General features: G+C 56.7%; 1 protein-coding gene across 4 annotated transcripts in view; it reads right to left on the bottom strand.

Annotated features, from left to right (window-relative positions):
- The window catches only part of SLC8A1 (solute carrier family 8 member A1), a 74,005-nt gene extending 57,086 nt beyond the window's left edge, over positions 1-16,919 (bottom strand). Inside the window, exons 1-2 of one of the 4 annotated variants that reach the window (XM_062571648.1) lie at positions 16,735-16,919; positions 1,021-2,856 (exon numbers count right to left, since the gene is read on the bottom strand). In XM_062571648.1, coding sequence (XP_062427632.1) covers positions 1,021-2,825 — 1,805 coding nt within the window. In that variant the 5' untranslated portion in view covers positions 2,826-2,856; positions 16,735-16,919. Of the gene's footprint in view, positions 1-1,020; positions 2,857-8,729; positions 8,873-16,734 lie in introns of those variants that run through there. The other 3 variants (XM_062571647.1, XM_062571645.1, XM_062571646.1) reach the window with 3 other exon arrangements.
- Between the last annotated feature and the right edge of the window lie 4,189 nt (positions 16,920-21,108).

The following is a 21,108-nucleotide window of genomic DNA, read 5'->3' as shown; positions in this document are numbered from 1 at the left end:
GCCAGGGTCTGCCCTGCTTCCTAAGAAAACAGCTACACAAGATGTAACATCCAAGTCAACCTTTGGGTCTCCTTTGAGACAGTTACGCTATTTTTTAGGAACCGCTTCAAGACCTACACAGCAGTTATGTGCCACAGAGTCTGCTGCCAGCAGTACTAGCCTACAGACGGGCTTCACCCTAGGAAAAGCCTCTGGCTGGAGCAACAGAGCTCCTGACCCATGCTCCTCCTAGAGCTACAACCAGGCAAGGAAGTCTCTTTGGGCCATACCTGAGGAGAGACATTTTCCACCATGATTTACTGGGCTAATTTACATTTTCCACATTACATGATAAACAAGGCTGCAGCATAAGTAATTTTTCCACCAGTCACCCAGTAGTGCTCAAGATTAACCTCCAACAGCTTCCAGCCTCTTTTCTATTTGCAAACCTCTGAATAAGGTGGCAGTTAGTCACAAGCCTTCTCTGTGTGACAAGGTTTACTCAGGACACGCACTGGACAGCAACCCAGGCCCGCAGCATTCAAAAGTGGAGGAGGAAGAAGAAGCCTCCTCCAAAGCCAACAAGCCTGAAGGGAGCATCAGTGGAGCCCAGTCCCAGCTGAGCTGACCCTCAACGGGCAATGGAAAGTACATAACCCAATTCAAAGACTCAGCTTAGGCCCTCTGTAAGAGAGGCCACTGTTGTTGAGTGGTAACAGCCTCCTCGATTCTGGTCCCCACCTCGCTGTAGGGGTCTGCCCAGCACATGGGTTTGATAGGGGAAGCTGGGCTCACAAACCAGCCCCACCTCCCTGCTGCTGGGGGTGCAGCACCCCAAGCAAGCAGCACTCTCTATTCACTAGCACAGCAGGAACATAACATTTCAGGTGTGCATACATAAGGCCCCCGGAAGCACACAAGGCCATTCTGGGCTTGCTGCAACACTCTGGCACCTGCACCCCTCCAGCGCAGCTTCGGGAGCCACGAGCATTTAACTTTCGGAAAAAGACTTCATAAGTAACAAATAAAACCTCCACTTACACTATCTCATCATTCTGGAACTCCAGCTCCCCGCAGGTGTCTTCAAAGTCCTCTCCTCCACCTTTGGCTGTACCTTCAATGGTTTTGTAGGGCACAATAACATTTCCTCGTGCACCAGAGGTTCGCAGAACTTTCACTTCCATGGTCCCCACACTCTCGCTGACATGCGTAACTGGCTCCTCAAAGGTAAAGATGCCAGCGTGGTCATCATCAAAGATGGTGACAGTGGCAGTAGATGGAGAGCCAAGGCAAGCGAGCGTTGAGACACGACCAGCCTCAAGAATGCTCTCATCTGAGGCTTCAGTGCTCACACGGACATTGCTGAGATGGACCAGGAAATTCTCATCCTCCTCGAAAATGTCATCGTCGATTATGCCAACCCGGATTTCCTTCTGGGTCTCCCCGGGCTTGAAGACTACCGTCCCTTCAGTGAACTCATAGTCAGAGCCGGCATTGGCTGTCCCGTCCTCTGTCCGGAAGTCAACGTACACTGTGTTGGTTAAGTCACCTCCTCGGCGAATGATGGTCAAGGCAACTGTGCCACAGTTCTCCAGACACTGATAGGTGCCCTGCTCAAAGTAGAGCTTGCTGATGGGATCATTTTCTGCTACCTCGCTATTGACTTCATGCATGCTGACAGCTTTGCGAGCCTGGTCTGCAGCATGTCTCTTCAAGATGTTGCCAGCTCCGGTCATGAGCCGGGTGGCCTGGATGCGGTAAAAGGCCCTGCTCTTCTGCTGCTGGCTCAGGACCTGGTAGTTGGCCAGCTCAATAAGCTGCTCAATTTCCTTGTCAGGGTGCTTTTGTTTCAGCTCCTTCAGGATCCGAGCCATTTCCCTCCTGGCTTCCTCATCGTCCTGGTCTTTCTCATCGACTGCCAACACCAGTGTCCCATCCAAGAAGTTCTCCACATGAGAATTGGCCATCTTTCCATCCATCTCAATATCAGCTTTGGAGGAGGGTCGGTCACCCTCGTGTTCAATGATCATGCCTCTCTGCTTGCCAGCCCGGTATTTCTTGTAGACATACTTGTAAAATAAAAGCCTCCTGTCAGCTACCCATGCAAACACCACACAGATAGGGAAGAAGAAGAAAGTGAGCAAGCCTTCCCAAACTTCCACAATCCCAGGAGATGACACAGATAAAATAATATAAAGCCAAGTATAGGCAAAGATGCTCCAGGCCGCTGTAACAAAAAACACTCGCAAGTGCTTGATCTTCCTTATCTCTCCATCAGGAACGACGTACACGCAGATCGCAATGATGACAAACATGTTAAACGCAGCACTTCCTACAATTGTGCTTGGCCCCAAGTCCCCCGCTGTGAAGCCGTGACCGCACACTTCGATGACTGATAGGAGGATCTCAGGGGCTGATGAGCCCAAGGCCATCAGTGTGAGGTTGGAAACGGTCTCATTCCAGATCCTCACTGTGGTTTTGCTGGTCTCGCCATTGGGCTTCTTGATGGTTATCTCCCGCTCTTGGGATGTAATGACTTCAATGGAGGACATGAAGCGATCAGCTATGATGGATACTCCCAAGAACATGTACACCATTGCTACAAAATACACTGTTGCCCGAGCGATTTTGTCACCAAACGAGGGGTCTTGGGGTTCCCATATTGGTAAAATCACACCTTTCTTGCAGATGTATGAGCCAGTGCACTCCTCTGTCTCATTTGCTGGCTCTTCACTCGGGCTCTCCGCACATACACCGTCTGCGTGGAAGAGCAACACCACCACGACGCTCAGGAGGTGGAAACCCACCGGGAAGGCAGGGGGATAAGTTGCTCGTGACATGGCCATCTCCGCCAAACAGCTCCCAAATGTCCTCAACCTGCAGAGACAAAAGGAAAGATGCATTAGCTGAGGCTGACCAGAGATAACAGAGATCTTCCTTTCCACCCAATTTATTTTCCACTTTCCCAAAAGCACAATCAAATTACTCCTTTGCTGAAGAACACCCATCTAAGGAGCTCAATTTGTATTATGATTACTGCAGGTTTCCACATACAGACCATCTATAGCGCAGTAACCTGAGGAGAGACGGATCCAGATGCTGCCTGCAGGCTAGCACCCGACCTCCTTCAGCTACGTCGATATTTAATGCCAGCTTCCCTCTCTTTGCTAAAAGCTTTATTTCTTCAATTGTGTTTTCATGTTTCTCATCTAATTAAAACACATCATTCTGCTTTGCTGCTGGCAGAATTGTCTCCCATTTCCAAGTTAGGAGCGCTCACTCGTTGGAGTCCAGGGTCAAGACAGGGAAGTCTCCTACCCCTTCTGCTGATTCTTCAATTATTTTTATACTTGCTGCCTTTAATCACTGCAAGCTACATATTTTACAGCCTTTTTACGCTCACAGACCTCCCCAGCATCTACTCCATATCAGAAGCCGACACGACACTAGAGGAAGCCCTGGCAAAGCCACACTCTTTGCAGTAACTCGGTCATAAGGTACACCAGAAGGGCAATCTTTAATTAACGATTTTGGAGCCATTTCTTCCATGGTGCATCGCTTTGCACCTTCCCGATGCTGGGAGAGCCCTATGTGCATCCAAGCACGGCTCTCTTGGCACGCCTCAAGAGGAAATCTGTCCCTATGCTCTCTTCCCACTAGGTCAGCTTTGCCGGCTTCCCCGTCAAGGGCCTTTCATGCTTCATTTCCAGCAGTGGACACGGCGGCAGTCCCTGCCCTTGCCCTGCCTCACGCTTTTCCAGCAGTATTAAAGAGGTTGGCAATGAGTTAACAGTGCATAAACCTGCACAGCGGATGCCTCTAAGCGCATAGGGATGCTTAGTACAAAAGTCTGCGCATGCTCCGTCTTTCATGCTCAATTTTACTAGCCAATAAAAGCCAGATTCCTAGTTAATAAACCTGAATTTCCTCCTCAAGGAGAGCCTTTGCCACACTTCGCCTCACCATTCCAAGTTAATTTAATCACACAATACTTAATGTTTCTATTAAGTGCGAAAATGAGTATGTCAACACCTTTACTTTGCTGGAGCCTACAAATGACTCAACTGGTAACGACGCACCAAAAGCCCTCTGCTCCACTTGCTTTTATTGCAGGAGGCTGTAGTAGGATTAATGCAGTGGCAGAATACTACTGAAATTTGATTAAGATGGTTTTATGCAAGTCAATGACATTTCTTCCCCGGGAATCCTGTCGGGCTCTCCCTCCCTGCCGCAATTTTCTAATTAAGGAAAAGGCGCACAGAGCACGAAGGGAGTATTTTGGCAAGCTGGGCGATAAGAGCAGATAAGGCAAACGAGGAAAGCAAGTCTCCGGCAAGACAGTCCGTGTAAATAAATAAATAAATAAATGTTTAGAAAAGTGTTGGGGAGAGTCACTTGTATTAGAAATCCTGCTGATGCTCCAGAGAGCCCCGCTGCCCAGCTCTGCGCACCTTCTGCTCTCCACAAAGCCGGCTGCAGCCGTCCCTTACAAATGGGAAGCAGAAAAATTAAAAACATCGTGTTCTTAAAGAAGAGTACCTCGTTGCAGGCCATTTGGCAGGCAGCTAATTGGAAACAGATGTGTGTTCAACGGACATGGAAGTTGAGCCGAAACATGAGTTAGTCACCCGGCAGCTGTAATCCTGACTGTGTTTCGCGCTGCTTTGAACCAACATCTCCGAGACGTTTGATAAAGGGGCTGTCAAAATACAGGCTCGCTGGGTATCTGCTTGGTTTATCCCTGATAGCTCCAAAGCGCATTTTTTTTTTTAATATATAGACTTAAGAAAAAAAAATCAGTGTGGGCATGAAATAGCGCTCAGCTGCGTGGCTCTTCACCATCCCCTTCTGAAGGGCAGCGGTTTCAACAGAAAACGCTGAGCATCCACCTGCCCTTGCTCAGGGAATTTTCTCCCCGTGGCAAGTCAAATCCTTGCACACGTACAATTATTCAGAGCAACCAGGCATTGTGAAATCCCCTTGGCAAGAAGGGAAAGCAGATGGTCCTGGAGGAAACGTTACGCTGCGGGTCACTGATCCAGGTCAGAAAGAATAGGAGCGTCCCATCGCGCTTTGGACCAACTCTGCAGCCTTAAAAGGACACTGGTAGTGTCAGCCAGCAAAACAAAAAAATTAAAATAAAAAAAACAGATTAGATTAATAAGTTGCTCAAAGTTTGTCATGTTTTTCCCTTTCAATCATTCTAACATACATTGAGGTTTTGCTTCCAAATAAAGTCCCACGTTTTGTTCGGAGGAGGGACGGAGGCCTAGAGGCTTGTAGCCGAGCTGTCCGTCCGTCTGTCCGTCCGTCCAGCTCGCCGCGCGCCCAGGCAGCGTTCCTCCTTTGTGCGGCAGGAGAGCGGAAACACGGCGCGTTGGGAGAAGACAAGACGCCAGCACCCAGCTTTGGGGCGGCTGCAGCGGCCCCCAGCCCTGCGCCCGACTGTTTCGCGTGGCCCTGCCGTCAAGCAAGACCCACATAGCTCCCTTCCCCAGCTCTCCTACCGGGACCAAATTGCAATTAATGTTATTAACGGACTGGGGAACTGCAGAGGGCTAGCAAACACTCGGCCGCAGCATGCTGCTTTCGCACACGCAGCCACTGCCCAACGCTCAAAATCTCTCCGAGAAGCCGTTGCTATAAAATTAGCAGCGCTCCTTTATTTGTATAATCCAAGATAAACAGCTCGATCCCCGGAGACCCTCTTGCTCCACTTTTGCCCAGGGTCTCGGGCGGTGGTGGCGGACTCCGCGGGAGGAATATTCCCAGACAAATAATTCTCGCTGTTCTCCAAGGGGAAGGAAGCAAGGCCCGTCCCCATCCTACAGCCACCACATCCAGGCAGAGAGGACTTTTTCCCGTTTTTTTTCTTTTTTTCTTTTTCTTTTTTTTTTTTAAGCACGCTGCTGCAGGCAGCAGGGCCGTCAGCTCCGAGCCCCTCGCCGGGGGCAGGAGAAAGCGGGTCTTCCTTCGGCCAGAGGGGCCGCGAGCTGCGGAGGAGCAGCAGCAAGCCCCGCGCAGCAGGCGCCGCAGGGCACCGCTCGCGCACGACCTGGGGAGACGCAGCCCCGAAGCGAGCCAGCTGCTCCCCCCGCTCCGCAGAAAGGCACCCGCTCTGCAACCCCACGCGAGACCCCACCGCCCCCCCAAACAAACGGGTCCCCACTGTGCTCCTACCCCGCGGTCAGCCCCGGCGCCTCCAAATCACAGCGGCCCACTCCCAGCCGCCGGCGCGGGACAGCGGCACCGAGAGCACTACCCAGCCCCCCGGGGAGGTGCAGCCCACCTCCCCGCCGCCGGTGGCACTCCTATGGGACAGCCTGTCCCCGGGAGGGCTAAGGACCCTCTCCACCTCCCGTGCCAAAGCCCATGCAGCTGTGTCCTGCTGGAAGCAGCAACCCGCTGCTGCCACCAGCAGCAAAGCCCATGCTGCGAACGGACGTGGCTCTAGGAAAAAAAGCCCAGACAAACTGTCCGGGCTCTGACCGGCAATGAGCCGAAGTCCAGCCTCGACACTTGGGCACCAAAGGCATGCAACCTGCCTTGGAGGGTGTGGAGCAGCCCAGCGAGTCACCCAGGAGGCCACAGAGCAGGAGGACCCTAGCGCCCCACCGGCTGGACTTGCGGCCCTGCGGCCGGCTCCAAACACCACGTTCCCGCAAGCTCCTCTGGCATCCCCTCTGGATGCCTGCTGGCATCCTCCGCCCGTGACCCTCGGGACCACCACATCGGGAAGGCCATTTCCAAGCCATCAGCACCCTGATCGCATAGGGACCAAACCCCCTCCCCACACAAAAAAACAGCAAAACCTTTCCAAATATAGTCAGGGGCGCAGCCCGCCGTGAAACCACCCAGGTAAAGTACACATCGGGCCACCCTGTTTTCTGCAAAGGGCATTAAAAAGTTAGAATAATTACCGGGCTGCCACTGATTTTTTTTTTCCAAGGATCCTCTCTGTTGAATGCAGCGTCCAGCCCCTCCCACAATCTCCCCAGCAACTTTCCAAAATAAACAGATAAATAAAGAAAATAAAGCATCTCCGATAGAAAATTTCAGCCAGATTGGTTGAGTTTGGGGGCAGCTCGCCGGGAACTGTTTGTCAGAGGGATTGCAGTCTCGTTTTATTAATGCATCGAGACCACGCGGCGAGTTGTTCCTCTCCCCCGCGATGCGAGATCTCGGCAAGGAAAATGCCAGGAAAAGAGAAGCGAGGCAGAAATACTGTTTTTTTTCCCTTGGGGCTTCTGGTGCCCTGCGTCTCCCGTTGGAAGAGGGGGAAGCCGGGTGCGCCGGCAGCAGAGCACACGGTGGACAAGCCGGAGGCTCCTGGGCAGCCCGGGTGGCGGGAGGCAGCGGGCCCCGCGTCCCGGCGGCATGGCTCTCCGGGCGCGCGGCTCCCGCGCTGGCGACTCTAGAGGGAGCCGAGTGCCGGCGTCGAGCAGACGCCCGGTTTTTCGCCCGCCGAAGCTCGGTGAAGGGGATGGGAGGGCAGGTGCGTGCCAGGCCTTCGGGCACCCCGGGCCTGCGGCGTGGGGCTCAGCCGCCCGCCGTCCTGTCCCACGTTGCCGCCCGCCCGCCCGCCCTGCGTGGCCGCGAACCTCACCTCCCTTCGCGGCCGGGCCTCCCGAGGAAGCCAGGTGTACGAAATCACACTTTCCGCGTCCGTCCGTCGGTCTGTTCGCATCCCTCCCTCCCCCACCCGTTTCGGCCGACCTTGCCAGAGGGGCAGAGGTAGCTCCTCTCCCCCGGAGCTCCTAGGAGCTGCCCGAAAACGAGCCGGAGGGCCAGACGGGGGATGCGACGCGCGCCCTTGCCGGGGAGCTCCCGCCCGTGCCGGACCGCGGCGAGCCCCGGCGGCGGCGCAGCAGGCCCCGGCGGCGGCGGCGGCGGCGGCGGGGCGGGCGGCAGCGCGGACCGCCGGGCGAGGCGATGCTCCGGCCGGGGCAGGGGCAGCCCGAGCCCGGCGCCGCCGCCGCCCCGAGGCACGGGCGCGGCCCGAGCCCCCGCGGGGCTGCCCACGCCGCGCGGCGCGGCCGGGGCGCCCCGACGCCCCGCTGCCGCCCGACACCGGCCGCGCCGCGGCAGCAGCGACACAAAGGCGGCGCCGGGGCCGGTGCGGGGCGCGGGGCCGGGGCCGGGGCCGGGGCCGGGGCCGGGGCGCCTCCCGCGGCGCCTCCCGCCGGGCGGCAGGTGCCGCCGAGCCCCGGCCCGCCGCGCCGCGGACGAAGCCGCCGCCAGGTGCCCGCCGGCCCCGGGGCGGCGGCCGCCGCGCTCCGGCCCCCGCCGCGACATGTCGCGATAGGGGGCGGGGGGAGGGCGCGGGGAGGGCAGGGGAGGAGGGGAGCGAGGCTGAGCCCCGCCGCCTCCCTCCGGAAAGGCGGCGGGAAGCGGCCCGGCGGAGCGGGCAGCCCCCCGCCCGCCTCCCGCGGCCATCCGCCGAGACCCCCGGGAAGCCGCTGCGGCCGCGGCCGGGGCCGGGGCCGGGGCCGGGGCCGGTCCTACCTGGCGGGGGGCAGCTGCGGGCGCCGCCGGGGCCGGGGCCGGGGCCAGCTCAGCAGCCGCGGGGCACCGCGGCGGGGCGCGGGCGGCGGAGCCCCGGTGCGCGGCTGCGGCGCGGCGCGGCGCGGCGGAGGGAGGAGGAGGAGGAGGAGGAGGGAGGGACGGAGGGAGGGATGGAGGAAGCGCACACACACACACCCGCGCACACACACACGCACCCGCACACACGCGCGCGCACCCGCACTCACCGCACCGCGCGGGGATGCGCTCAGCCAGCGCCCTCCCTCCGCATCCCCCCGCGGCGCTGCGCGGGCAGGGGCAGAGCCGCCGTCTCCCGGCGCCGTGGCGGTGGCAGCTCCAGCCGCCCTCCTCCTCCTCCTCTTCCTCCTCCTCCTCCTGCCGCTGCTGCAAATTTTACCCGGTTTCCTCCTCGGAGCGAGGGACTTTGAAAGGCAGAGCTGGCTGCGGACCCACCCCCGGCCCGGCCCTGCCTGCCCCCTGCCTGCCCCCAGCCCTGCCTGGCCCCTGCCCCCTGCCTACGCCCGTCCTGCCCGCCGGGGCTCCGGACCCCCGGCTTCCCGGCAGCCCAGCAGGTCGAGCCCGACCCCAGCTGCAGCCTGCCGGGGGGAGGCAGCTCTGGGAGCTGCTGGTGCCCCGCAGCGCGGCTCAGGAAGCCCTCGGGGGCTTGGAGGGGGGAAGCCGGCAGGGCTGGTGAGGGCTGCCCTCCTCTGTCTGTCCCCCATGGCCCTGGTGGGGAGGCGGGAGGGGGCCGGGGCACCACGAGGGGTTCCCGGGTTGGGCTTCAGCTCTGGGGACAGGTCCGCCGTGCGTGCAGGGGTTGTTGAGGGCCCCGTGAGGGCCACACGCAGGTCAGCCCACACCCTTGAGCCTCCCATGGCAGCCCTGATGCTGCTATCCCCCAGCTCTGCGGGGCTGGCAGTCACCCAGGGACGTGCTACCCCTCAGGCTGGCCCAATTGTCCTTCCTCGGGGCAACTCGCTATCCACCCAGTCTCCGAAGGCCACAGCTGGACAGTCCCTCCACTCCTTCCAGGCTCCAGCAAGGAGCAGATGAACCTGTTGTCCCACCTTCAGGCCAAACTCTGTGGCTTTGAGAACTTAAAATAGGACTAAGGCCAACAAGGCATGCACTGAGCAGTTGCAAGTGCTCCACTACCTTCAGTAGCCCTGTGTGTCCAGGCCCTCCGGTGTAAGGAGACCAGTGGGGACACAGAGCCACATTTCTAGCTCCTGCCCCTCTTAACACTTCTCCATCTCACCCCATTGCTGTGCCTGTAATTTCTGTTACCGCTGGCAAGATAACGGGACAGAGGTTTCCTGTGGATTTCATTTGTGCTTTTCTTTCCTTTTTTTTTTTTTTAAGGGTTTGCATCGCCATTTCCTCAAGCAGAGATGGAGAACTAAATTCCTCTGGTTGGGATCTGGTATAAAATGCATATGATGTCCCAAAAGCCTTTCGTAAGGCATCCACAGCTGAGGTGAGCTGAGCAGGGGACATGTATCGGTGGCCTTTGCTTTGGCAGCGGGTGCAAGGTGCCGCACGGGTTTGGTGGCACACAAGCGGTGTGGTCAAACGGCATCTACCTGCTCGCAGCAAACGGCCCCCGCCGCTGCTTCTTGCAGCGCACGCTGCGATCTAATCATTGCAGCAGTAACCAGCGCGAGGCAGATTTTAATTAGCTGTCAGCCGCCAGGTTCTCCCTAAAGCTCCCCGTTGCCCTCAGTTGTGCTGCTGACCTACTTCCCAGCTCCTTCGCTCAACGTGGTGCCAAACTGGAGCACCAGGACGTCACCTCCACTGCCCGGGCTGCGGCAAGGGGCAGCGCTTTGCTCCCTCTGCCTTCTCGGCCACGTCTCTCTCTTTGCAACGGCGCAAACGATCACCTGCCGCTGCAAACGCCCTTCCGGCCGCTCGTTAGCGGTCTCGAAATCGTGGAGCTTCTCACGCCGCTGTTAACGAACCGCTCGCTCATTCATTCATTCATGCACACCCACAGGTCTCCCCGGGAGCCACCGAACCGCCCGCGCCCCCCTGCAGATGCTGGAGGAGGCTCCCCCGCGGCGTCTGCCTGCGTACGCCGAGAGCGGAGAGACGACGATTGCTCCCTGCTGAAGGAGGAGACGGGCAAACAAGGCGTTAACGGCGGCGGTGGCATCGGGAGCACGGGGCCGAGCCTCCGCTCCGCACCTGGGGCAAGAGGAGGGAGGCACTCAGCCCTGCGTGTCTGAAGAATCCCCTGTGCGCCCCTGCGGGCGGGACGAGCGGTCAAGGCAAGGGCAGTCCCCCATAGCTCCTCCGTGGGACGCTTTGGTCCGTGCTCCGGAGTTTGCGGGTTCAGATAACGCTGGAGGTGTCACCGGTGAGTCTTTGGGGGTTAGCGCTTGACCCTCGCCATCCCCAGCCTTCCTCGAGTGCCGCAGGATCTGCTCTGGCAGGGCCTGAGGAGCTGCTTCCGAGTAGCTGGTGCAGTCCGAGTCCTGCTAACCCCAAGGGGGGCTGCACACGTAAAGCTGGCCGCCGGCAGGCTTTGTACGCTGGCCGGCCCGAGCTCTTGGATGCAGAGGGTGTCTCCAAGCTCTGGAAAGCTGAGTGCAAAGACCATACCCCAGGGAGAAAGTGGTGCCCAGTAGGACACTTGCGCGTGTCTGCGAAAAATTGGCAACTTAGGCTTTGCTCTCGCCGTGCCGCTGCGGGAGCCTGCAGAGGTGACAGGAGAAACCACGCGCGTGCCGCTTGCAAGCTTTCCCCCAAGCGCTTGCTCTGTGCTGCATTTCACGCAGGCTTAAACAACAAATCTGCAGCATTAATTGCTGACCGCAGCCTTTAACAGCTGGGGAGAGAGTTTTCCTGGAGGAAGCCAAGTCTCGCAGAGCGCAGCCCGCGCGCGGCAGACGCAGGAGCGCGTTCGCACGGGAAACCTCCTGCCGTGCACCTGGGCCGGAGGCCGGATTAGCTGTAGGGGCCGGCTGTGAATTCAGGGAGCTTGGGAAGGGAGAGGACTGCCTGCATTTTGCAAACGTCTTGCATGCAGAACCAGCCAGCACCCTTTCCCCATAGCATTCAGCTCCAGAATCTCGTTTTTCTTTTGGAAAAACCTGCTTTCTGGTCATCAGGGTTACATAGAAGAGCTTCAGCACGTGCCCAGAATATCTTGAGCACCTGACGCCAGTGTAAGGGGCGCGCTGGGTGCGAGCTCTCTCCCTGCTCGGCCCAAAGGAGTGGAAACGCAAAGGCATTCTCACAGCCGTCACTCGTCTCAACAGCGGCGCACGTTACCACCGGCGTCTCACGCCCGTGCCTGCCCCACGGGCCAAAACCAGCTCCTGGAAAACGAAGGAGCAGATGTCCCCGGCTTAGCCGCCAGTCCCCGTGGCACCCTTTCCCCCCCCAGACTACCCAGCTTTGCTTCGCCCCTCCAAAACCGCAGAATCTTGGAGGGAGAAACGCGGAGGCGACGTCAACCGAGGCGCGTTTCCCGGGGACAGCCACGGCGCGGGTGGGCTCTGCCGCCCCGAGCCGGGCGCCCCACGGCGGGCCGTGGCGCCAGGCTGCGTCCCTCGCCTGGCCCCCGGCCGCGAACGACGGGGGCTCCCCGCCTCGCTCGCAGACCCAGCTATTTGGGAGCAGTTTTCGCTGCTTGCACCTCCCAAGATGTACAAACCGGTGATGGTCGCCTTCTCCGAATTGCGCCGCCAGGCAGCACCGGGGCAGCGGCCAGTGCTGCGTGTCCTGGGCACGGTAAGCACCGTCCCGCACGCAGAGAAAATTTAAACAAGAAAGAAGAGAAACAGAAGAAAACCGGCCGTAACTTCCGGATTGATGTATTTTTTCTGAGAAGGATTTTTGAGAAATGAAACTGTATTGTCCGTGAGACTGGATTTTCTTTTCACCTTTCCCATGCCGTCGTGCACGGGCCTGTTCCCATCCCCAAAGTTCAAACGGAGCCTGTTTGAAAGCCACCCTAACCCAGGTGGCGTCTTCGCAGCTCCCTGGGTTGTCTGCTGCGTCGTGACCCCTACCTAGCCGCGTGGCATTCCTGATATCTGTGCCAGGGCTGTTAACAGCACTGACACTTTGTTTGCCATCAGTAGACTTCAGAGTTAACAGCTACACTTGGACTGAAGATGCTCCTCTGCCACCTGTCTCATGGTTCAAAAACCCCCTGTTGCTTATGAAAATCTTCCGCTCTCCTGGGGGCCGTCCCCCGTGTCCAGCAAAGCGGGGCTGGGAGGCTGAATCTCCGGGTTTGTATGCGCAGGAGGGACGTGTGTGTGTCTGTGTGTGCGCACAGATGTTTCCTCCTGCAGATTGCGCAAGCGCTGGCTTCTTCCCCCTTGCATTTCGGCTCGCTCAGATGACCTCGTGCTCTTGTGCGAGCGCTCCTGTCTCTTCCGGGGGTGGGACGGTTTCCAGTGCATAGCTCTGAGTCCAGGAACGCAGCCCGCATGGGGGCTGGAGACCGAGGAAACGCGACGGAGCGGGGGCTTGGGCAGCTCGCTCTGCTCTGCGAGGATGGGGGGCACAGTGGCAGCAGGAGGGCATGGCCGTGGGGGTAAAAGCAAAGATCCAGCAGTCGAACCAGTCCGCTAGGATGTCTGAAGCCCCATGTCTGGTGGAGTACCAGGGTCTTAGCAAAGCTGATGGGAATATGGGCTTTTCTCCTTTGTTCAGCTCTTATCCTAGGCACTAAGAAAGCTCTGGCCCCCTTCTGCAGCCGAAGGACCCCTACCCAGCAATGTGGTATTCCTGTATGCATGCCAGAGCTGTTAACAGTACTGGCATCTTTTTGCCGTCAGTAGACTTCAGAGTTAACAGCTGCATTTTGATGAGCATTGGCACCAGGAAGGCAGGCAACAACTGTGGAGCCACCAAATGGGGAGAGATAAGAGAAGGGAGAGGTCGAGGAGACATGATCCAAGAGGAAAAATCATAGGAATGTGGACTGACAAGTCAAAAGGAGACCTACAGCCTCATAAACCTGAAAGAGCATCTGAAAATCTGACCGTACCACTGCTCTGTCAGGACAGCAGCATAAGGAGCGGCGGCGCACTGCCTACAGCAAAGCGACAGCAACGTCCACGCGGGTGGCTAACCCTGACCGATGGCCACTGGAGATCCATAAGAAGCCAACGATGTGAGAAGCTATCAGAGCCTGGAGATAATAAAGAGAAGAGTAACGTGTATGGAGCTAGCCATCGCTGACCAGCAGGACAAAATTACCAATGCAACCTGCTGGTAGTACCAAATAAGTTTAAAAAGTCAGCAAATCTGGGGCCGGTGGGGAAAGAGTCACTGGGGGTGGATGGTTTGTCCAGCAGGAGACAAGCGTGGGGAAGAAGTGGAGCTCGTCTTGTTCCATGATTTTCCTTCCTTTGCATGCTCTAAGGTGCCTTTCATGATAACCAGACTGGCTGTTACAGAGGCAAATGTTTAAATTGGGTATGTTTTTGTCAACGGGGACAGAAAACATCTAGAAATCACGAGCAGTGGTGTAGCTCGAAACACTTATCAGCTCGCCCGGTTTCGTAGAGTTCCTCAAGGTCTGGGCATCAAAGCCAGCTTAAAAATAGACTGCCTGGCTATTTTTAAGGTGCGAACGCTGAAGTCAGACATCCCCTCATCACTAAGGGCCCAAAATTTTCTCGAGCCCTTCCACGGAGGCCCATCTGCAGACCTCTTAGCGCACTGAGGCATTTGCCAGGCACGCAGGAGGCCAGGTGGACATCTGGGCAGATTGGCCCAGCCTTGATAAATGCAAGGACTCTCACCGATGCAGGGTCTTCGAGTGGAGCTTGGGCGCTTTCAAAAGGGGCGTCCGGAGTGTCTATAAAGAAACCAGCTGATTTTCCCAAAGTGCTAATATTCTGCAGTAAATCTGACCCAGTGTTTGCTCGCTGAGCACATAACCTGTTGCCTGCTGGGTGGATTTTGCAATGTAGCCAGAGAGGACAGCGAGGGCATCTCTCGCAGCCGCCCGTTTGTCCCTTTACGGTATTTAGCCCAGGAAGGAGCATTCCCAAGAAGATCTGGAAGTCCTGCTAGAAGATTTCCTCTCAAGTTTTGGCACAGCTATGTCTTTGGAAAAGCACGCAGGGAAGAATTGCGGGGCCCGAATTGCGGCTCGCAGCCGAAAGCCAGCAGAGCGGGCAGCGGGGCAAACGTCGGGACCATCCGTAGGGACGGGGACCTCCTCCCCGAGCCAAAGCCGGGGCAATCCAGGGTAGCCATGCTGCTCCCGTGCGGGGCACTTACACTGGCCGGGAGATGCTTTCCAAGAGCCGCGCTCCACCAACCGGGCTAAATCCGGAGGTCAGCTTGCGATAGCAGCCGACGAGCCGGAGGGGCTTAACATTTAATGTGCTTTAAAGGACCAGATGGAATAAGTTATTTTCCCATTTTCCCTGCTAATTCCCTGCTTTTGCTTAGATAAGCGGGGAAAGAAAAACCAAGCCAAACAGTCGGAAAGGAAGGACAAGTCCGTGGAAGAGCAGGAACCGGCAGGTGGTGGTGGCACAGGGGCTCAGCGTGCAGCCGCGGGACAAAACCGCCCGTGCCGAGCCCCGAAGCCCCGGGAGGCCGCGGGTGGGAAGAGGGCTCCGCACCCCGCTCAGCTCGGCGTGGTCCCTGGGGACTCCGAAGGAGCCAAGCACCGAAGCTCCCGGCCGGGCAGGGGAAGATCTCTTCCCAAGCAGGGGCAGAAGAAGACCTGGGGCGTTCGTGGTCTTTGGCTACTTCCAGACCGGGTCGATAGCCGTCGCTAAAGCAGGCGGAGCGCGAGCCGGGGCGGTCCGGGGCGCTCGGCCGCCCGCCGGACCCCGACCCGGCCGCGGTGCCCCCGGGCGGGTTCCCGGCGGGGAGCGCCCGGCTCTCCCCTCCTCGCGTCCCCGGGAAAGGCCCCGCTGGCGCGCTCTCGAGCCGGAAACCTGCATTTTTCTGCCAGCGACGTCAGCGTTCAGCGTCGCAGGGATTTGGGAAGGCTCCTAAAAACAAACAACCCAAGCGCGGGAGGAAGTTCAGCGTTGAACGTAAAAGAAATCCAAATATGCTGAAGTGTGGAAACCAAAGCAACTGCAGCTTCGCCCTGCAGTAACCCCAGGCAATAACGACACGATTACGTCTGGACCACGGTGACGCTCGGAGCCCTCGGCAGGAATAACCTGAGTTTCGAGGGCCTCGGGAGTTAACGGCGCTTTCGCTCTGGTTTTCCCGCCAGGAAAGGGAAGCGCGTGGGCTCGCTGGGAGGGCAGAGCGGAGGCAGCCGCGGGGAAAAAGCCTTTCCTCTCCCGGCGGGCTCGCAGCACCCGGGCCCGCGGGGACGCCGCCGGCCCGCGCCGCCGCCTCGGCCCCCTCGAGCACCGCCCTGCGGCGCAGCGGGGGGAGCAGCCCGCAGTTTCGGTCGCGCTGCCGACGGGATTTTTGGTCTTCCCCACGCAATTTCGCTTCCCCTGCTCTACCGCTTTTTTTTATTATTTTTTTTTTTTTGCGGGGGGGGGGGGGGGGGGGGGGAAGGTGTCTCCCAGCTTATTAACCCACCTGGAAAACGAGCAAACTTTAGCCAAGACGTCGCAGGGGGAGCGCGAACGCCGAAACGCAGGCGGGCTCCTACCCGCAACGCTGCTCCGCGGCTTGTAAGGAAAACGGGACTCGAGGCCAAGCCGCGAAACCCTCTCGGCATCCTGTTTAACAGAAACGCCGCCGCGGAGGAAGCTTTTTTTCTCCCCCCCCCCCCCCTTTTTTTCCTCTTTTTTTTTTTTTTTTTTTGGCCGGCGCCCAGCTCGCGGCGCGCGGAGGGAAGCCGGCCGCGGCAGCAGCGCGCAGCTGGTTTCGCTGGGGCCGCCTTTCGCGGCGGCAGTCCGAAAAACGGCCAGAGCAAAGAAAAAAAAACAAAAGAAAGAAAAAGGAAAAAGGCAAAAGGGAGGCAATCGACCTCCGATCTGCGGAGCGGCGCTGAGGAACGGCCGCCGGGCTCCCGGAGGAGCAGCAGGCGCTTGCAGCGGGCTCTTCCCCGCGGCCGGCCGCGCTGAAACGGGACGCGCTGCTCGAAACGAAAGCAGGACCGACGGCAGCAGAGAGGGGGAAAAAAAAAAAACCCAAAACTCTTTTTTTCCCCCGGCAGAGCTGCTGCGGGCCCCGTGCCTCCCGCAGCCGCAGCTTTGCGGGTCTGCCCGGGACGACGGTCCGGGCGAGAAGCTCGGCGCCCCCGAGAAAACGCTCGCGCCGCCTCGCACTTACCCTGGGCGAGTGGCTGCAGCCGGGGGCAGAGCGGGAGGGAAGAGCAGCCCCGCTCCGGCTGCGCCTCTGCGTTCACCATGAGGAAAGGAGCCGGCGCGCTTGTCCTTTAAGTGTCTCTAAGGATGGTTTGCATAGCTGGATCGCAGCTTATCTGTGCTTTTCTGCTTTCGCTTCCATACATGGATCTGTTCCCAACAGTAACTTCAAGCTGTCGAAAAGAAGCTATCTGGCAGCTTGCGGCTTCATTCGACACATAAATGAGCGAAAATAAATAAATAACAATCTTTTCTGCCGACTCCCCCGCTCCCCGCCGCCCCAGCACCTCTGAACCCCTTTCCTTTCTTCTTCCCTTCCCCAGATTAACGTCTTGCTATTTTATCCTGAAGGAATCCTTAAGTGGGGCTAATAGAAATGACCAAAGTGGATTTCTCTCCTTCTCCCTCTCCTTCAGGCTCACATCATTTTATTCCCAGAAATACTTTTTTTTTTCCTTTCTTCCTTGGTTTACTTTGCTTTGCTTATAGGTCAGGGTTTTGTATGTTTGTTCCTTGGAAGCATTTCAATGCAGTATACATCATGTCTGCAGCGAGGGAAGGTTAAGAGTCAAATTTTTGGAGCAAGAGCGGCTATAGGAGAGCCACGTGACGGCTCCCAGATTAGCAGCAGTAGCAGGAGTAAGCATTCCTCCGATATTACAGTAGCCACCATGGGACGTGCTGGCAACACTGACGAGGGGAAGCTGCAGTTTGGAAGCTCCTTGCAGATGTAGTTTTGCATAAATCACTCCTCGTTCTCCTTCCTACCTCTCCATCCTTCCCAGGTTTCAGTTCCAGAAAGGGAAACTAGCCACATGATTAACCTTAACTCTGCCCTTCGTTATCTCTGCGAGTGTTCAGGCTACAGCAGAAGGGCAAGACTGAGTATATGTCATTATTATTGCATGCTGTAGTGACAGCTGGGAGCAAGGAAGTTATCAGGGACCTAACTGCTTGCTTCAAACCGGGCTCCCCGGGCAAAAGAGGTGGGTGAAAGACATCTTTGGGCCTTTTCCTAAACAGCTGTTGAACGCTCATCAGAGGAAAGTTGAGGGCTCACCAGCTCCACTGCTACAATTAACGACACACTATGTTCTGACACTTTTACATTACCAATCACCCATTTAGAGAGGCCACTTCAAATGCCTGTTCAGCTCCTGCTCGTTGGTGTCTCAGAGGTCTGGCGGAGGACGTAGCTCCAGCAGCTACCTCACATCCCAGACGCACACCTAGCCTGGCCGCTGGGCCGGTGGGAACGAATGGGAGGAGGGAAAGCCCTCCTACGAATCTGTCCTGGGATTTCTTCAACCCTGCAAGAGCAGGATTCAGGCTCCTCCTAGGAGGGTGCCTGGATGGGAACACATGCCGGCGTTGACTGCCGGACAGGTTTGGTGATTCAGGAGGTCACTTCCAGCTCTGTAGTCTAGCACAAGTGAGACCTCAATCCAGCAAAACACTTAAACATCTGCTTAAGCACCTTTAAGTACATGAATAGTACTTTCGACTTTCCTGGGGTTATTCCTGTAGTTACAGTTCTGTGCTTTACTGTGTGGTCCAGAGAGAGGCACGGAGCAGCCATAACATGGCTTGAAAAATAGAGGAGATTTGGTGCTGAGCAAATGAATATGTCTGCAATTCACAGGTCTCTTGGCTTCCACACGTTGCTCCTGGGAAGGGTATCAAAGCAGGCTTACAAAAACAAGGCTATCAGCTTCAATTCATTGCATGAGTGTCCTCCTCTCTGCGAAGGAAACATTGAAAACCACAGGTGTACCTAACTGAAGAAAAACATACAGGAGGTTTTAGGTGTTCGAGTATATCATGATAATGCTGCATGCAGCGTTTTGATAACCGCAAGGCCGAGGGAGGAGGCTGCTTGCTAGCTTTGATCTGCCCTTCTGCACAGCCGCTGCATGTCACCCTCCCGGCCAAGTGACACCACCCCCGTTGAACTCGGCCCTTACTACAGACTGGCCAAAGAGCTTCTCATATTTTCCACTGAGAGTTTTTCCATTTGTCCCATCCCATCCCTGCAGGGAGAGGTGAAGCTTGTGTCAGGGCATGTGGGTGATAAGGTGAAAGGCATTTTCCTAAGGCAAAAGGAAAAATAGAGAGAGGGAGAACATCTGGCTGATCTGACAGTTGGACATGTGGAGGACATCAGCAGCAATGCTTTGCACATGGTCAAACAGATCTGCAGGAGAGCTGGTGGGAAGGACACCTTGTAGGTCTCTCATCCAACCTCCTGCTGTTCCACCAAACCTGAGCCCCCAGATGGGGACCCCATGCCAACTCCTGTCTCCAGGCTGCTTACCATCCCAAGGAAAAATCCTTCCAGCTGGTAGCAGGCTCTGCCCATCACCTCTGCATGTGTCCTTTGCTCCTATGGAGGAGAGTTGGGCTCTGTGGTCTTTGAACCTGTCCATCAAGTAGCTGCAGGCTGCCATTAAATTGCCAGGCAGATGGATTTGGGGTGGCCCAGCCACACGCACTGCCGTGAGCACCATCACACTTGGCATTTGCAGGCACAGGACGGCCTGGCACTGTGTCCCCGGCCCCAGGAGGTCGTTCCTTACACTATGAGAAATGTGGCAACCTTGGGAGGAGATGGGGCCCTCGGTCTTCAGAGCCACTCGGGCTCTTCCCCACGCGTGGGCTGCGCTGTCGAGGAGGCGTTCAAGCCTCTCGCTGAATATCAATGCACATTTCGCAAGCGGGGTTTAAATATAGCCGCCTGCTTCCCTGGGAGACCCTGTAGCGGTATTCTCGCTGCAGCACGAGCTGCGCCGTATGCCCAGAGCTCACAGCCGTTTCCTGAAGACCGCCAGGGACTTGTTGTGCTGCATTTGGCAGCATGCATTTGGGATGTGGTCCCAAAGTACAGGCTTGCTGGGGAGAAAGGGCAGATGGACAGACAGCGGTTTATATCTTCAGCGCATTTGGGCAGGTGGGCTCAGCTGTGTTTACACAGCATTTACACGCTAGGAGGGATGGATGCCGCTCTGAGCAGCCCAATCTAACGTGGAAGTCAGCCCGGCTTTGAGTCAGGGCAGAGTCTCCATCCAGAAGTCCCTTGCGACCAAAATTATCCCACGATTTAGCGAGAAACTCAGCTTAGGATGTAGTCGTATGGCAGAAGAAGAGCTACAGAAGCCTGAACTTCTAAGACACCTGGGTCCTTTCCTGCCTTCCTCTCGCTTTTCATGACTCCATCTACCTTTCAAGCTCTTTGAGCAAGGTCTACCTCTCATTGCACACACACACACGGCCTGTCTCTGATGTTGGCCAGGCCTCGCTGCAATGCAAGTAAAAATATCCCCCCCCCCTTCGAATTGTAATTTCCCCTCTTTTTTAGTGCAGACTGATTAAAATGCAATTGGGCCTGTGCCCAGGTAAAGTACAAGGAAGTCAGGCAGCCATTCTTTGCCCGTGTTAAGCATGTAAAGCTTTGCAAGTGAGTAAGCCTTTTTCTGTACAGCATAAGCAAATATGTCTCAAACCTGGGGAAAGTCCAATTCTTAGCGATCACTAAGTGATTGTTTATTTCACCAAGGCATAAATTACTGTGCTTTCAGGACAAAGCTAATAGAAAAATGCTAATTAGTGCTGGGCAGAAATTTTCCAGTGGAACATTTTTCTGTCAGAAACTCTCTTGATTAGTCAAAGTTGAAATGTTCCAGAAGAACGTGTTGATTTTGCCGACTCTCCAGTACAACCTGGTGAGCTGGGCCAAGGTGGAAGTCAGGAAAGAGGGAATCCATCGAAACCCTGCATTTTGATCTCCTGCCAACTCATCTGCCTGGCTGCAAGCCTCATGGCAGCCTTAGGGACTGGAGCTTGGGGCAATCTGCCATGCAGGCAACAGAGGTAGATGAGCCCTCAAAATACTGAAGTCAGGGAGCTGGTCTAATCTCCACAGCTCCCTTCTGGCAAACACCAGCCTGGAAGCAGGCATGCAAAATGGCCCATTGGCATTTCCAAAGAAGTTATTTGAATCAGTGGCATATTTTGTCATTTCTGTTCTGTTGGGAAACAAGAAATTTCTCTTTAGTATCCAATAAAATGATTGTATTCTGGGATCTCTGCTTGGAGGACAAGGAAGAGTTCGGGTCCAGTACTAGAAGAGTTCATTGGGACACTGATTTCTACGTGTGTAGGCTCTCCATGTTCCTGTCCCTGGCAGGTAAAGCCAGCATGCTGTGCTTTCCACTTCCCCCTCTCCTGACTTCCACCAGAGCCACCTCCAAGGCAGAGGAGACAAGAGAATCTCAGCAGCTTGGTCTCTGTGATATCCCTAAATTCAGAAACAGCCCTGATGGTTCTAGTTCCTGCATCTGGA

Source organism: Rhea pennata, chromosome 3 (genome assembly GCF_028389875.1).
Source record: "Rhea pennata isolate bPtePen1 chromosome 3, bPtePen1.pri, whole genome shotgun sequence".
NCBI classification, from domain to species: domain Eukaryota; kingdom Metazoa; phylum Chordata; class Aves; order Rheiformes; family Rheidae; genus Rhea; species Rhea pennata.
This window is presented reverse-complemented; position numbering and strand designations above follow the sequence as displayed.